This window comes from Phoca vitulina, unplaced genomic scaffold, assembly GCF_004348235.1.
Source record: "Phoca vitulina isolate PV1807 unplaced genomic scaffold, GSC_HSeal_1.0 scaffold11, whole genome shotgun sequence".
Classification (NCBI taxonomy): Eukaryota; Metazoa; Chordata; class Mammalia; order Carnivora; family Phocidae; genus Phoca; species Phoca vitulina.
In genome coordinates, this window is record NW_022589714.1 from 7071660 (window position 1) to 7088362 (window position 16703).

The following is a 16703-nucleotide window of genomic DNA, read 5'->3' on the forward strand; positions in this document are numbered from 1 at the left end:
CCTCATTGGATAATTCAGCTCCTTGCTCAGTTACAGACTTCATGCAGCCTGCCATGTCTTCATATCGCTCAGCCTGCTCGGCCAGTTTGGCCTTCTGCACCAGCTCATTTTTATCCATGACTGGATGTTCTGTGTCTGGAGTGGGTGGCGGCGGACGGACGGGGGCTCAGCAGTCCCCACATCTTCTTTATTCATTCATCTGTCAATGGACATCTGGGCTCTTTCCATATTTTGGCGATTGTGGACATTGCTGCTATAAACATTGGGGTACAGCTGCCCCTTCGGATCACTATATTTGTATCCTTTGGGTAAATACCCAGTAGTGCAATTGCTGGGTCATAGGGTAGCTCTATTTTCAACTTTTTGAGGAACCTCCATACTGTTTTCCAGAGTGGCTGCACCAGCTTGCATTCCCACCAACAGTGTAGGAGGGTTCCCCTTTCTCCGCATCCTCGCCAATGAGATACCACCTCACACCAGTCAGAATGGCTAAAAATATTTTATATTTTCTGATCTATTCTAAGTTTACCTACATGACATTACAGTGAGAATGCTTAGAAATTTAAAAAAACAAAAACACATTAAGTTTTAAAAAAACACATTAAATGTGTTTAAATGCAAAGCATTATTCTAATTAAATTATGTATTGCCCTTTTTCTGAAGTTAAGAAATCAGATTAGCAATTTACTCTGAATAATTCATATTTCATTCTACATATATGATTGCCCTGAAGTTAATTTTTATTCAACAATGTTTATTCAGTGCTCTGGACACAGAACTAACGTATCTTTCCTTGGATTAAAAATGCCAAAAAAATAGAAACTGTAGACTTTGCCCTGAAGCCTAAAAATGACAAAAGGACAAATACCAAAGAAACACATGGACACAAATGCAACCAACATGCAGTAATAACATCTCAGTTGGGGGAGCGCAGCCTGTGAAGCCCCACCGTACAGATGATGACAGTCCAGCATGCTGTACTTCATCAACTGCTGCATAGCAAAAGCAAATTCTAAAAGTATATGCAAGAATTATATTGAAGTTCTCAGTTGAGAATTTAATCTAGTCATGTTGATTCACATTGGAAGGTGTTCGCATTAGGACAGCTTTCATACTGCAAACATGGCTGGATCCCCATCAGTCTCTCACTTCTCTAGCTCAGGATGGGCAGGGAGGGAGGAGGGGTGCCTTTAACCCAGCCTAGTTCCTTCTCTCTGCCTTTCTAGTGCCCCAGGGAGCTGATCAAAAGGCAGCAATAATGTGGGGCATGAGAAGGTCATGGCCCTCCCTTGAAGTCACAGGGGAGCAGACTAGGGAGGATCAGGGCTATGGTTAGAACTTGAGAATGCCAGTGATCCAACAGCATTTCCAAATGCTTCCTTAAAGACACGGCATCTACATTTCCTATCACAATATGCTTTAAGTGGCTCTGTTTATTCACATTCCTCTTCAAACGGAATTTTGCTTCCTCTAATTATTTCCATTAGTTTTCCTCTACCTCAGCCTCTGCCACATGGCCTGACCCTAGGGCACTTTCTTACCCAGAGCCCCTTTCGGGGAATATCAGAGATTCCCATCTCATCCCAGGAATATCCAAACGCTCTTGCAGTTTTATTTATATACCAAGTTTCACGGACATGGGCATGGCAGTCAAACAGGGAAAGCAGAGCCCCTGGCCCTCTCCAAAGCACCCTTCCCTGAGAAGGATTCAAAATAAAGGTTTATAGAGAGTGAAACTCCAATGACGCCAGTTGGTTAAGGAAACCAAGAGAAGCCTTCCAAAGGTGTTTCTAACAGAGCCCAGCAGCCACTTCTGTCCTGTCTAGGAACTGTACAATTTAGAGATCATTATAGTAAAGGGGTAGAGTAAATTGCCAAGGGGAATTCTAAATGGAATGTGTCATAATAAAATAACTTCCCTTCAACCTGACTGTTAATAAATGGAATGAAACAGAGCAGAAAGCTGACGGCATGGCTTTTACTGGTGTGATCCTGTTTCTCCATGATTATCTCTTCTCCTCTAGGGTCAGACTAGGGCCAACTACCCCAATGTCGGCCTCACTGAAATAAATTCCTTTCTTGTTCCACCAGCACTCATCTCCCTGCCTTTGGATTTTGTCAGCTGCAAGTGGCCAAACCTGGTCTGTTTAGGACCCCCAGAGCCTGGTGCTCTTGGAGCCCTGCGCCCCTCCTACCAAACTTCCATCTCCTAGTTTCTCCCTGGCAGGGATTTAATTGCATACTTCCCCAGCTGCTGCCTAACGGTCTGGCTTCTAATCAGGCTGCATCTAGGTAGGTGCCGACCACAATCTTCCCCTTGGGGACACAGGCAGGTCTTGACACACCCTCAAATACTGGGAACCACTAAGAACAAAGAAATTTGCTTTGACAATCATAAAAGTTCAAGAGGCAACTAGGAGCCCAGGGTAGGCTGAATGACAAGGTCGATCTCCTACACAAGACCACTCAAAACTGGGAGAGGTAGCTGTTTTCTCTAATGCACAGAAACCAGCACAGAGAGTCAAGGGAAATGAAGAAATAGAGGAATATATTTCAAGCTAAAGAACAAGATAAATCTCCAAAACCAGATCTTAATGAAATAGATATAAGCAATTTACCTGACAGAGAGTTCAAAATAATAGTCATAAACATAGAGGGCAAGCTTCTTGACATCGGTCTTCACAATGATTTTTTGGATTTGATACCAAAAGCAACGGAAACAAAATAAATAAGTGGGACTACATCAAACTAAAAAGCTTCTGCAGAGCAAAGGAAAGCACCAACAAAAGGAAAAGGAGAAAATATTTGCAAAGCACATATCTGAGAAGAGGTTAATATCTAAAATATATAAGGAATCCATACAATTTAATACCAAAAAGCAACCCAATTAAAAAGTGGGCAAAAGACCTGAATAGATATTTCCCAAAGACATCCAAATGGCCAAGAGGCACATGAAAAGGTGCTCACCATCACTAATCATCAGGGAAATGCAAATCAAAACCTCAGCGAGATACCACCTCATCCCTGTTTGGACATCTATTATCAAGAAAGACAAGAGATAAAAAATGGTGGTGAGGATGTGGAAAAAAGGGAATCATGGTGCACTGCTGGTAGAAATGTAAACTGGTACAGCCACCATGATAAATAGTATGGAGTTTCCTCAAAAAAGTAAAAATAGAACTACCTGTGATCCAGCATTCTCACTTCTGGATATATATCCAAAGGAAACAAAACCATTATCTTGAAGAGATATCTATACTCCCACATTCACTGCAGCATTATTCACAATAGCTAAGGCATGGAAACCACCTAAGTGTCCATCACTTACATAGATGCACACACACACAGACACACTAAAATAGTAGTTGGCCTTTAAAAAGAAGGAAATCTTGTCATTTGTGACAACATGGGCGAACCTGGAGGGCATTATGCTATGTGAAATAAGAACCAAAAAAAAAGTCAAACTGATAGAAACAGAGAGTAGAAAATTGGTTGCCAGGGACTGGGGGTGGGGAAAACGGAGAAGTTGGTAAAAGGTACAAACTTTCAGTTATAAGAGGAATAAGGCCTGAGGATCTAACATATAACATGGTCAGTATAGTTGACAATATGTATTATATAACTGAAATCTGTGGGAGTAGAACTTAAATCTTCTCACCAAAAAATAAATAAATGAAGGGAAATATCTGAGTGATGAGTATGTCGATTAACTCGATGGAGGGAATCCGTTCACAATGTATATGTGTATCAAATCATCACTTTGTACCCTTTAAATATATTACAATTTTGTCAATTATACCTCAAGAAAGCTGAACAAAGTTTAGAAAGCCTTCCTTACAAGGGAGCAGCAGGTGAATGTGGGGGATCATGAACACCAACACACATCAGAGTGGCAGCACCCAGGAAATACTAAAAGAGCAAAGGCATTTCCTTTGCCATATTTGCATCTCCATTTCTAATCTTTCTTTTAGTTCCTAAGGTGTCCCATAAAGCTGAACCAGTTAAGAACCTAACATTTTTATCACGCTATGGATATTCATTCTGAAACAACCAAACATCTCTGGGATATTTATTGGGTAACCACAATAGGACCTGGGAATGGGCAGTAGTTCCTGGAAGACAGATGCTTCGTGCTGACCAGGAGCATGCAGTTATGACTCGAGTTGGACAGTAACCTTGCACAGAATTGTATTTCCTTGCTTTGTGCTGGATTATTAATCACTCCAATAACATGAAGCACAATTTATGCCTACCATGCAGAATTAGGAATGGTTGCAGGCTATTCCAGTCCATCATTATGAATGCACACAGATAGACTGCTCTCTACAGCCCCAGAAACCCAGCAGGGCTGAAAGGATGCAGTTGACCATGAGATACAAAAGAAGGTTCTTCAAATAATAGCTCCAGACTTTCCTTTTGTACATATTTTTGATGGTCCAAATGTTCACACAGTTTGGGAGAGCTGGAATGATTAATACTTTAAAAAGAATCTCAGTTTGGGGCGCCTGGGTGGCTCCGTCGTTAAGCATCTGCCTTTGGCTCAGGTCATGATCCCAGGGTCCTGGGATCGAGCCCCGCATCGGGCTCCCTGCTCCGCGGGAAGCCTGCTTCTCCCTCTCCCACTCCCCCTGCTTGTGTTCCCTCTCTCGCTGTCTCTCTCTCTCTCTGTCAAATAAATAAAATCTTAAAAAAAAAAAAAATCTTTAAAAAAAAAAAAAAAAAGAATCTCAGTTTGAGAATGACATTGACTCAGGGTCCCCCACTAAGGGAATCTTTCAAGTTCTTTGTCACTCATGTAATACCATCCCTGAGCAGTCAGCCTATGTTTGGAAGGGGGTGTTTTCTGGGACTTGGGGGATACAGAACAGAGTTGTGTAAAAAGAATGTTCAGGAAAATTAATCACTGGGGATTTCACAGGTTAAGACAAATACATTATGTTTACAATGGGGAACTATATAAGACTTACATTTATGAGCCTTCAGTCCTTCAAAGGAAACTGGTCCAATCTCATAATATTCATATTCCCAGGTGTAATCAGAATTAGGTGCAGATTGCTGGGACGTTCTGTTAGAGATTAATCTCTGGGCAGACATCTTCACCCTGCACAAACGGAGAAAGGCAAGTGTAGAGCCTGTTAATTCATCCTCAACTGCACAGATACTCTACCTGCTCTTGACCACATTCAGAAGTTCAGAAGGCAAAGGCATCAGTGAGGTCCCATCCACTAGGTCAGGGTGAGGTCCTCAATGGCTGCCTATACTTCACACCAAGTGGCCATTGTTTCCTTTTATCTCTCTGCTAGACTGTAATGTTTTTTAAAATCAGACACCATGTCTTCTTTTGTTGCTGTCCCCCAGGACTTAACCCAGTGCCTGGCACATAACCAACTTTCAATAACTGATAAATGAAGGAAGAGAAGAAGGGAGAGAGTATATCAAAGTCTCTGAGCTTACAACTTCAGCCCCACCACCTATACCTGTGTGAATATGCAGAGTCTACAGAGAATAAATAAAATCAGTACCGGAAGTGAACTTGCACAGTATACATATATGGAGCACCTGCTGTGCAAAAATAAAGACAAGCATCCAAAGGCTAATGAAGTGGGGTGGCAAAGAGAAAAGAGGTCAACAAAAGCCCCATAATGGGAGAAGATCCTCAGTGGAAGCCTGAATCTTGCCTACTGCTTACTCCTAAAATTTGTCCTATTCTCAGGATGTCTCGAGTGTCTTCTTTGTGATGATTTTAGATTTAAAAACTCTGACTTCTTTGAAACAAGAGGTTGCGCTGCACAGCATGGATGCCAAAGGTGACAAATCAACAGAGCCAGTATTCAATATTGAGCATCTACTGTGTGCAAGACACTGTACATTATGAGATGGAAGAAGATGCTTGAGATACAGGTACAGACCCTACAGACCTGGCTTTATATTGGGGAAAGAATACAAAGTAACAAATAGAAGTAATAGAAGGAAAAATTTGAATGAAAGATCAGCCAAAACCAAGATTCACTGAGAAGTCACAACCACTGGGTCCCACCCCTAAGAACTTTCTGAAATTCCCCTTCTTCTACCCACCTTGGGTCAGCATCACCCGCTGCTGCCTCTAGGGCCCAACCCCAGAGAAGTTGAGGCAAAATCACCATCACCATCACCCCTCTGCCCCAAGGCATAAATCTCATCTTTCCCTTTTCCTTTCTTCCCTAATCCCCAGTCCTGGACCCCACAGAAACAGACTCTAACCCCTCAGTATCATATTGTTCAAAGGATAGTGTGCTCTGATCCAGAGATAGAGGCTAGTATCAGAACTGGAGTGTTACTGTGAGTGCCCAGCCAGACAAATCATTCCTTCAAAGGGAGAAGAGAATGTACCGTTTCTGATTTGGAAAAGAAAGCTATACAAATTTTAAGAAAAGCTGACCTTCAAGGAAGTATTCAGTAGCTTTTCTAACACCAGCACAAAAACAACATAAAACCATTACCACAGTATTATCTTTGGTCTTTTTATTATTTGAATAAGAGATTATTTCCCTTGATGAGATAAATTTCCTCAGGAAATGAAAATAACTCAAACCTAAGAAACACTATGCTTGTTTATGAGCACTTCCTCCAGAAGGAAAGAATTGTGTCTGTGAGAGAAGAGTAGCTCTTCAGGTGTAGGGTTCAGAGATAAATGGCAGATTCGGACAAACATAATGTGCATTTGAGAATTTTAAGAATTTCACACCATGCAGGGAAGATACTAGATTTGAAGCTGGAAGACCAGGGTCTTCACATTTGCTCTACGTCCATTTGATATGTTGCCAGGAAATGGTTCTGGCTACGGTCACTAGTAGACACCATCATCACCCACCTGGCCCCCTTCTCAAGCTGCCTCACTGGTTTTTCTGCTTCTACTCTTACTGACCAATTGTAATCCACTCTTCACCTATCAGCCAGTGATTTAAAAAAAAAAAAAAAATGTCCTTTTCATTCCTTTGCTTAATATTTTTAACGGCTTCCCATTGCTCTAAGGACAAAGTCCAAAATCTTTGAAAGGTCCTACAAGGTCATGACTTAGGTCTTAGTGTCTCCTCTTATCTTGCCTCATACCCTATCAAACCATGCTTGCATTTCCTGCAGTTCCTTGGAGACTTCCTGCTCTGTGTTCCCTGCACACATGCTCTTCCCTCTGGCAAGAGTATGCCTCCCACCAGCCCATCCTAACCCATTCCTCCTTTCCTGCTTATGCTTATCTACACTAGGGTGGGCAAATCTGGACTACCACCTGTTTTTGTACAACCTCCAAGTGAAGAATGTTTTTATATTTTTTCATGGTTGGAAAACAATTTTTTTTTGAGAGAGAGAGAGAAGAGAGAGAGCGTGCCTGCGTGCACATGAGCAGGGGGGAGGGGCAGACGAAGAGGGAGAATCTTAAGCAGGCACCACACCCAGCATGGAGCCTGACGCGGGGCTCAATCTCACAACCCTGAGATCATGACCTGAGCTGAAATCAAGAGTTGGATGCTTAACTGTCTGAGCCACCCAGGTGCTCCTGGAAAATAATTTTTTAAATAATATTTTGTGACATAATAAAATTATACGAAATTCAAATATTGGAGTCCATAAATAAGGTTTTATTGGAACACAGCCACCCCTGTTTGTTTTTGTATTTTTTTATGGCTTCTCTAGCATTACAACAGCAGAGCTGGGTAGTGGCAACAGAGATAGTATGGCCCAAAAGCCTAAAACATTTACTTTCTGGTATTTTATAGAAAAAGTTTGCCAACCCTCCTTTAGAGCAATGGCGGGGGGCGGGGGCCGGGGAAGATCTAAGCTTCAATTTTCCCATCAGGAAAATGAAGATGATAACAGTACCTATTCCATGGAGTTGCTGTAAAGATTAAATGTGATGTTACATGAAGTATGGGTAGCCGGGACCCAGTTAAGATCAATACATAGTAACCAGCACTATTATTATAAGCTAAGAAATGCTAGTCTGGGATAGAAAAGCCTAGGCCTCTTCTTCAAGCATCACCAACTCTCCTGCCAGCCAATTCCTATCAAACTCACCATGTGGGTTCATTGATCTGTGCGCCCTAGACAAATGAATAAAACTGTAATAAAAAATAACACAGAGGGCATTCATTTAGATGCTTTAAAAGTTTTAATGAGAAATATATGCATCATGGGATTCATGCTGTTCCATCAAGTCAAAAATATGGTAAGAATCTCTCCTGTTTTTTAAGGAAAATAATATGAAGTCTGGTTTGATCATCTCATTTTTATTGGAAATCAGGTATTACAGCCAGTGCAATAAGCACTGCAGAGGGAGGCCCTAGACTTCATCTAGTATCGAAATAGACAACAGAAAAATAGCAAAAAGGACATAAAACACTGAAGGAAATAAAGATGGGAGTGTTTTCCAATCTCTGTGTAAGGTGTTCTCCACATCGGTACCCAACGGTGAGCCCCACCTGTGGCTGCCCAGGCCCACACACCCAGCAGGTCTCCCTGCGACTCTCTTGGGTCAGAAGGAAGCATTAGGGCCACCCTTACAGGGCTGGCCAGGAGCTAGCAAACAGACTATGTCTGTACAAAACATCAGACATCAAGAGATCTCAACCCCTGGGACACCTGGGTGGCTCAGTCGGCTAAGCGTCTGCCTTCGGCTCAGGTCATGATCCCAGGGTCCTGGGATCGAGTCCTACATTGGGCTCCCTGCTCTGCGGGGACCCTGCTTCTCCCTCCGCCTGCCACTCCCCCTGCTTGTGCTCACTCTCTCTCTCTGACAAATAGATAAATAAAATCTTTAAAAAAAAAAAAAAAGAAAGAAATCTCAACCCCTTACCTACCACAGAGAAAGTGTTTTTTCATTGCTTCTTTTACTCTCCCTTATACCATTCCTGTTCATCTACATGAACTATTTAGGGATGGCTAGGGAGCAAGGGGTCATACAAGTCACATGTGCAGAGATCCTGAAAGTGGAAAGTCCGTCCTTTAAGAGAGGAGCAAAGTGCTGGCCTGGAGACAAGAGGGAGTGAAGAGCAGAGCCAGACTATCAGCGGTTCTCCAGGGAAGCAGAATGAAATGCTAGACAACTTCTGCCATCATTTTGGTAGCTTTTAGATAACAGGGGGTGGGACGGGGGGTGGGGGGAGGCTTTTGTTTTCGCTATTTCATCTAGGTTCTTGAATCCCAATTAGATTGGGGGGCCAGCGTCTCTGGCCTTCCCTCTCAAGCAGTCACCTAGCACCCTTGAAAAAGCCCATGAGGCAACAGTTTTCATCCAAGTCTCAAGTTGATTAGCTTGGGCCACCAAATACACAAGGACAAGAAATAAACAGAAGGCTGGCGTCTGGCCGGATTTTGTACGCTGTCCATTTTTTGAAGCCCCGAGTTGCCTGTCTGAGTTTTGCAGAAACAGAAGCCGGCACTGATTGACCGTTTGGAAAATACCAGCACATCCGGGCAGCCGGCCCCAGAGTCTGATATTTGCACTACAGGGGGAAGCGCTGTCTGGGCCATACCTCCCACCTCCCGGGGTGGGAGAGGCAGTGGGCACCGCAGCCCACTCACGGGGGTGCTTGCTGGGAGCAGGCAGCTGCTAGCCCCTGAGGCCAGCGAACTGGAAGTGCGGCGCTCAGCCAAGCGGCTGCCTTCTGTGCCTTTGGGGCTCCTCAGCACCCCTCCCCAAATCTCTCTGCCCAATTTCTTCATTATATTAGCCTTGAGAGGTGTCTGCGGCCTGCTAACCGTGCTTTCTCAGTTTGGGTTTGAGATCTTCCTCCTTCCTCCAATCCTAGGCCTTGGCCTAAACTACCACATGCGCACATGGAGAAGGTTAACTTCCTTTTCAGGTGTGGTTTTGAGGTACAGTTGTGATTTTTCGTTATTGTTGCCGTTGGCAGGCGTGCTTTCAGCTGTTCCTCCAGGAAGCTTGCTTAGGATGCATTTCCTCTGGAAGAAGTTGCTTTTCATGAGGCTAATATAAGTGAGTAAAGGCCCTTCGCAGCCACCCTTGCAGGGCCATGATGGGTACACGTGCCAAGGGGGCTATTTCCTTGAAGTTGGACCTTGATTTCCATACTAAGGTATAAACATCAGCAGATGTGTTTTCCCAGTGACCACCAGTTCAGTCATAGAACTAGAACATTAAGGAGAGATCCAAAAGATGCCTATACACCCTAAAAAATGAGTGCGTGCGCACACACACACACACACACACATACACAGCTGAGAGCACAGCAAGAAGGGCACTCGGAGAAGCTGCTGGCCAAGGTCACGGATCCAAAGCCCCACAGTAACCAGTATGCGTGGAGGAAGACTGAATGACCCATTCAGATTTGAGATCAAAAGTCCCAGTTGCATGCTATCTTCTTTCCCTTCAATGCCCAAACTCCAATTGTGGGCATGCCAGCCAGGACGTCAACCTCTGTTCCAGCCTGGGCCATAAAGGTCTCTTTAGGTCTCATGTACTCATCTCTTTCTTCCTTCTATTCCTAGGAACAACTGTCCCCAGCAAAACACAGAGAAGTCACTCTCGTAATCCATCACCCTTTCTCTCTCCAAGCAAAGGCATTTGAGAAACCAAACGTAAAGCCTGACTAGGCTGCATTCTGGCAGCTGAGGAGCCCGAGGTCAGAAGTTCTGAATTGCAGCTTTAGAAGCTTAGTCCCCTCATTGCACAGAGATGTGACTAGGCCCCCAAGTGAAGACTAATGGTGCACTCAGCTTACCTGCATCTCAGTGGGGTAGGACCACACAGAGATCAGATGAGAGTCTGCAAGCTATGAGTCAGGCTCATGATAGACCAGAGCCCCTGGGTATTCCTAAAGCATTTCCATAAGGCAACACATCCTAGCAAGGAAGTATGCTTTACCTTCTAAAATCAGAGCCTCTGCGGTCTCCTCCCATGGCAGTGCTTAAAAAAGGCAGACATTTTCCCCCAGTGTACTTTTCCTTTTTATAGATTCTGTGTGAGCCACTACCTTCTACTTCTACTCATTTCTTTAATTTTCAAGTTTGCAGATTCCTTTTCTGTGAATCCATTTTAAGTCAGCAATTTTTTTCATGGAGTGTGGACTTTTATTTCTTCCAATTGAAGACGTGTTACTTCTGGGATTTTGAAGTCTTCTCCTCCTAACTACTATCTTTTGACTTGAGCGTGCATCTTTCTTTTGAAGTCTGCACCTCTGGCCATTCAGTTCAGCCTAGAGATATTACACACACACACACACACACACACACACACCACACGCACACACCTCTTCCCCTCTCAAATGGACATATTCCCACATTTCTTCACACTATCAAGTTTTATGCTGTTCCTGGGTATTTCCAAGAAAGTACTCAGTTACCCAGCAGACCTCAAAAATATGGCGACTGACAGCTAACAGAGAAATTCTGGATGCATCGTCTTCCTGTCTATCCCCACATCTTTGCTGCACAGTGGCAACTTGTTTCCAGGAGCAAAACAGGGAACAGCATGTGTTCCCAAGCCTGAAGACTACCCCGGTCTTAAAATCAGAATCAAGGCCAAAAAAGGAACAACTTCCAAAGCCAGAAACAGGACTTCATATTTTGTGCAGATAAATATTCAGTCAACATCTGAAATGGAGAGATGCTTAATTAACAAGTGGGCATCCTTCCTCCACCTGCTGGCGCCTCAAAGAGGACAGTGGTCTGGACTCCTAAATCCAGCTCCTTCACTTATGCCCTGGGCAGCCACAGAGTAGTCAACAGACTAGAAAGTAATTTAAAGTTAGCATTTCCTGACTCTGTTCAGTCCAGCAAATGGTTACTGCACAGACTACTAGGTGCTGGGACACAATGACTATCTGTGAGCCCTTCGGAGATGTCTTTGGAGATGGCAACAGATCTTTGCATCACACCGTAGTACAGGCGATGCTAGGACCACACGGACCAGTCCTCCAGTGGCGTTCTCCTCCCTCCGGTGTCTTGTCTGTAAGCACCAACAGGGCAGGGCCTCCTCTGCTTTGCTCACCGCTGTATTTCCAGCAACTCACACAAGGGCTGGCTCAGAGCAGAAAGGCAATAAATACTTGTTGATTCAGTTTCTCATTCTGTGGAGAAGCCATAGAATTATCTTTTTTCTTTTTTTTTTTTAAGATTTTATTTATTTATTTGAGAGAGAGAGAGAATGAGAGAGAGAGAGAGCATGGGGCGGGAGGGTCAGAGGGAGAAGCAGACTCCCTGCTGAGCAGGGAGCCCAATGCGGGACTTGATCCTGGGACTCCAGGATCATGACCTGAGCCGAAGGCAGTAGCTTAACGATCGAGCCACCCAGGTGCCCGAATTATCTTCTTTCATTCTCTTACTCCACCCTGAACTTGAGAGCAGAGTTCTCCCATTCTAACAGAAACTTCAATTGGACAGGGAGAAGAACATCATACCCACACGGAGGGGAAATAACACCGCAGAAAGAAGCTGGGAAGCCTCCATCTGGAAAGGATTTTCCAAAAAGAGAGATGAGGCATGGATGGGAGGTAGGCGTGGGGAAGGCAGGCACGCTGTCCCCAGCAACCGCACGTCAGCCCCAGCTCTGAAGATTTAGCAAGCTGGGTTTTTACAGTTCTCCAAGGGCGAGAAAGGTAATGAACTGAGTCACACTGACCAAATGTAGGAGAATGATTTATAACCATAGCATCAGTTTGGTGAATTACAATAAGGAATAAAATGGCCAAGGAGACCAGAGCACATGCTTCACATGATTTGGGAAGCAAACTTTAAGATCCAAAGATTTACTGATGACTGTGGAATTAGGGCAAGGGAGTTATGTAATATAATAAAACAGGGCTCTACTCCTCCACCCCACCACAGGATGCTACACTGCTTGTCCTATATCCCAACACGGATGTCCTACTGTAGCCAAAGTGAGGCCACTCCTGTGGCGGGTTGAGGTCCCACCCCAGAAATGCATTAAGTTTAACTCCCACCTCTTTCTACATCTTGCTTTCCTTGGTCTGGACTTCAAGGAATTCTAGGCATATTGAGCGTATCAGTGGAATCCCAAGCTGACCACTCTGTTACAGTAAGGTTTGCTGGGTCCCCGATACTTCCATTTATTTTTGCTCTATTCCGGAGCCTTCACAAAAAGTATGTTTAAAAGTACTAGAGTCAAATCAAAAAACCAACTATCAAAAAGCAGTGCTTTACCATGAGATATCACTTCACACCCATTAGGATAGCTGTTATATCAAAAAAAAAAAAAAAAAAAAAACCAACCAGAACATAAGTGTTAGCTAGGATGTAGAGAAACTGGAACCCTCGTGTGTTGCTGGTGGCAAGGTAAGGTGGTGCAACTGCTACCAAAGGTGATACAGCAGCTCCCTGAAAATGTCACCAGGGAACACCTTATAGCCCAGCAATTTCGCCTCTGGGAATATTCCCCAAAGAATTGAAAGCCGAGACTCCAACAGATATTCGTACACCAAGGTCCACAGCAACATGATTCACAATAGCCATAAGATGGAAGCCATCCAAATATAGATTGGCAGATGAGTGGATAAACAAAATATAGTAGGGACATGCAGTGGAATATTATTCAGCCTTAAAAAGAAATTCCGACACACGCTACAGCATGGATGAACCTTCAAAACATGATGCTACGTGAAATAAGCCCGAGACACAAGGCAAATATTGCATGACTGCCGTTATATGAGCTACCTAGAGTACTCACATTCATGGAGACAGAAAGCAGAATTGTGGCTGCTGAGGGCTGGGAGAAGCCGGGAATGGGAAGTTATTATTGGGTGGATACAGAGTTTCAGCTTGGGATGATGAATACGTTCTGGAGACAGGTAGTGGTGATGGTTGCACAACAATGTGAATGTTATGTTAAATACATTTTACCAAAATTTTTTAAAGTTCTAATAACTTTCTTAATAAGAAAATAATAAAAATCAGCACTTCCCACCCAATGTACTTGAGGGAAGTGTAATTGAGAGCTCCCCAAAACAAAAGACCCCCCCCCTGGGGACATCCAGGCCCCCCTCACCGGGGCCGGGGGGTCCTTCCTCTATGGCCAACCTTCAAGTTGTATTCAGCTCTGCTCTTTTGAGAGGCTTTGTGGTGATTCCTTTCCATGTAAAAGGAACATTCTGTCTAGGCCGTGGGGAATCCTCCTTCTCCGTGACGCAAAGAGCCATGGGCAGCTGCGAGAATACGGGTGCTGCCCTAGCTGCGGTCCTCTTACCTCCACCAGTCCTAGAAATGCACTGACCGCTTCCCAAGCTCTCCTTGTGACCAGCTTCACCTTCTATAGTCCCTGTCATTAGCCAACCTCATTTCAGCAGAAGTCCAGTATCAGTTACGGTTCCAAAGCTTCCAGAGCATTCTTGTGGATTACATTTAGAGTCACTAAGAGGACAGGGCACCTGGGTGGCCCAGCCGGTTAAGCTGCTGGCTCTTGATTTCTGCTCAGGTCCTAACCTCAGGAATGTGAGTTCAAGCCCCCTGATGGGCTCTGCACTCAGCGAGGCCTCTGCTTGAGGATTCTCTCCCTCTGCCTCTGCCTTTTCCCCCCAGCTCACGCACATGCTCTCTCTCCCTCTCTCAAATAAATAAATAAATCTTAAAAAAAATAATAATAAAGTCACAAAGAGGAAGCATGTAATCTCCTAACGTCAGTTCTAGTCTCTGGGGAATGTTAACTGGAGACCAGCCAGAATTCGTGGACCTGGGAAACGGGACTGCCGACATTTTTATTTTGCCAAATAAGGACATTTTTTGAAAATAACTATTATTAATAATTAGCATCCTTATAAGAAAAGTCATTTGAAGCACCTTCCAAGTGAGGAAAAGATAATCTCATAGGAAAGGTGGCCCTCTGCAAGAAAGGGAAGGTGGCAGCCTGACCAACATTTTCATAGGAAGCAGATAGTTTTATGCGGGTGTGCATCACACCGCCTCTGTCCACTGCGCTCACATGCTAGCTGCCTGAAGCAGCTTACATCTTCATTCTCTCTGAAAGCAAAGGAAAGGACTGAAAGGAACGTGGTGAGATTTTTTTCTACAGAACCTGTGATTCTGTAACTTAACTACCAAGATGCTTTCCATCTGCATCACAAAGTCAATGATGTGTGTCTATTTGTAAAAACTGTGTGTGTGTGCACATGAGTGTGTATATATACAATGCAATACAGGTATGGTGCTCTCGCAGGCTGAACTGCGTCCCCCTAAAATTTGTATGTTGTAGCCCTAACCCCCGCATACCTCAGAATGTGGCTATATTTGAAGACGGGGTCTTTAAAAAAGTAAGTTCGAATGAAGCCATTAGGGTGGGCCCTAATCCAGTCTGACTGGTGTTCTTACAGGAAGTGAGAAGGACACAGAGAGACACCAAGGCCACCTGGGCACAGAGGGACAACCATGTGAAGGAGGCAGCAAGAGGAAGGTCACCTACAAACCAAGGAAAAAGGCCTGGAACAGATCCTTCCCTTAGTTCGCAGAGGAAACCAACCTTAACCCCTTGATCTTGGACTTCCAGTCTCCAGAACCGTAAGAAAATAAATTTCTGTCGTTTAAGCCACTCAGTCTTTGGTATTTCTGTATGACAGCCCTAGAGAACTAATACAGCTTAGATGAATTAAATACACTGTCCTAGAAAGTCCATTAAAAATGACTTACATTATACTAACCACTTCTACTGTAACTAAACAACAAATATATTTCTGGAAAGAAAAGCATTTTTAAAATGTTATTAATCTATCCCACTATATGTCATCTTTACCAAATACATTTATGACATTCCCATCAACATGTCTTTCAAGAAGAAAGAGCGCTAGTTTTGTACATGCTAAAATTAGTATGGGTCAATTCAGCCCAACGAGGGTATTTTAAACACAATGAGCTCAACTATGAAAGATGTAGTAGACGTTGAAAAGTCAAGGCCTGTGCCCTCAAAGAATCTGGGCTTGTCTTTGAAACTAAACTCTCCTCTGCTGAATGTCACCCCTTCAAATACACACGCACAGAGGTTAAGGTGCAACACAAAAACCTGATGACACAGGCAGACAACAGGTGAACAGGCTCATCCTTATAGCAAAGGAGCCAGGCTGGGGAGGGCTCAAAGACAGTCAGTCCTCTGAGCCTTTGCCCACTCTATTCCACCTGCCAACCTGGACTGCCATCTACCCCCACTCAGGATGCCTGCCAACCTTTGAGAATAGAGCTCAGTCACCACTTCCCCCACAGAGTCCTGCCCAAGCCCAAGACGACTGTGTCCCTTCCTTCAAATCCCATCACATGAAGTACCTGAATCTCTCACTTTAGTAAGGAGAGTATAAATCAGACTCCCTCAGGATCAGACTTGGCCTCTCACCGAACTCTTCTGCTGATTTATAGAGCTGCTACTATAAAACATCACAGCCAGGTGAATTACCATTTTAACAGTACTAGGGAAAGAAGCACCATTTCCATTTTAATTAGCAGAGTTTGGGAAACACTTGGCATAATAGGGCTAAGGAGAGTGAGACTGGCCATATCTTAAATCACTTTGAGGATGATCTGGCAAACAAGCCAACTTTGTATTTATTGCTCATGCTGTCTCCAAACAGCACATACTGTTCTTTGCAGCCCTAAGCTGAATCATTCTTTTTGACAACACAAGCCAAAAGGAGAAGGACCAGGTATTTCAATATCTCTGTTCCACAGAAAAGGAAATGTAAACTAAAGTCAAGGTTTATGTAAGGGCTCCAGACAGA

The 16703-nt window shown here is 43.9% G+C and overlaps 1 protein-coding gene across 2 annotated transcripts in view; it reads right to left on the reverse strand.

Moving 5' to 3' along the window:
- Positions 1-16703, reverse strand: part of MRAP2 (melanocortin 2 receptor accessory protein 2) — an 85130-nt gene that overhangs the window by 22653 nt on the left and 45774 nt on the right. For both annotated transcript variants that reach the window (XM_032409342.1, XM_032409341.1), the window contains exon 2: positions 4968-5101. In XM_032409342.1, coding sequence (XP_032265233.1) covers positions 4968-5094 — 127 coding nt within the window. In that variant the 5' untranslated portion in view covers positions 5095-5101. The remainder of the gene's footprint in view (positions 1-4967; positions 5102-16703) is intronic.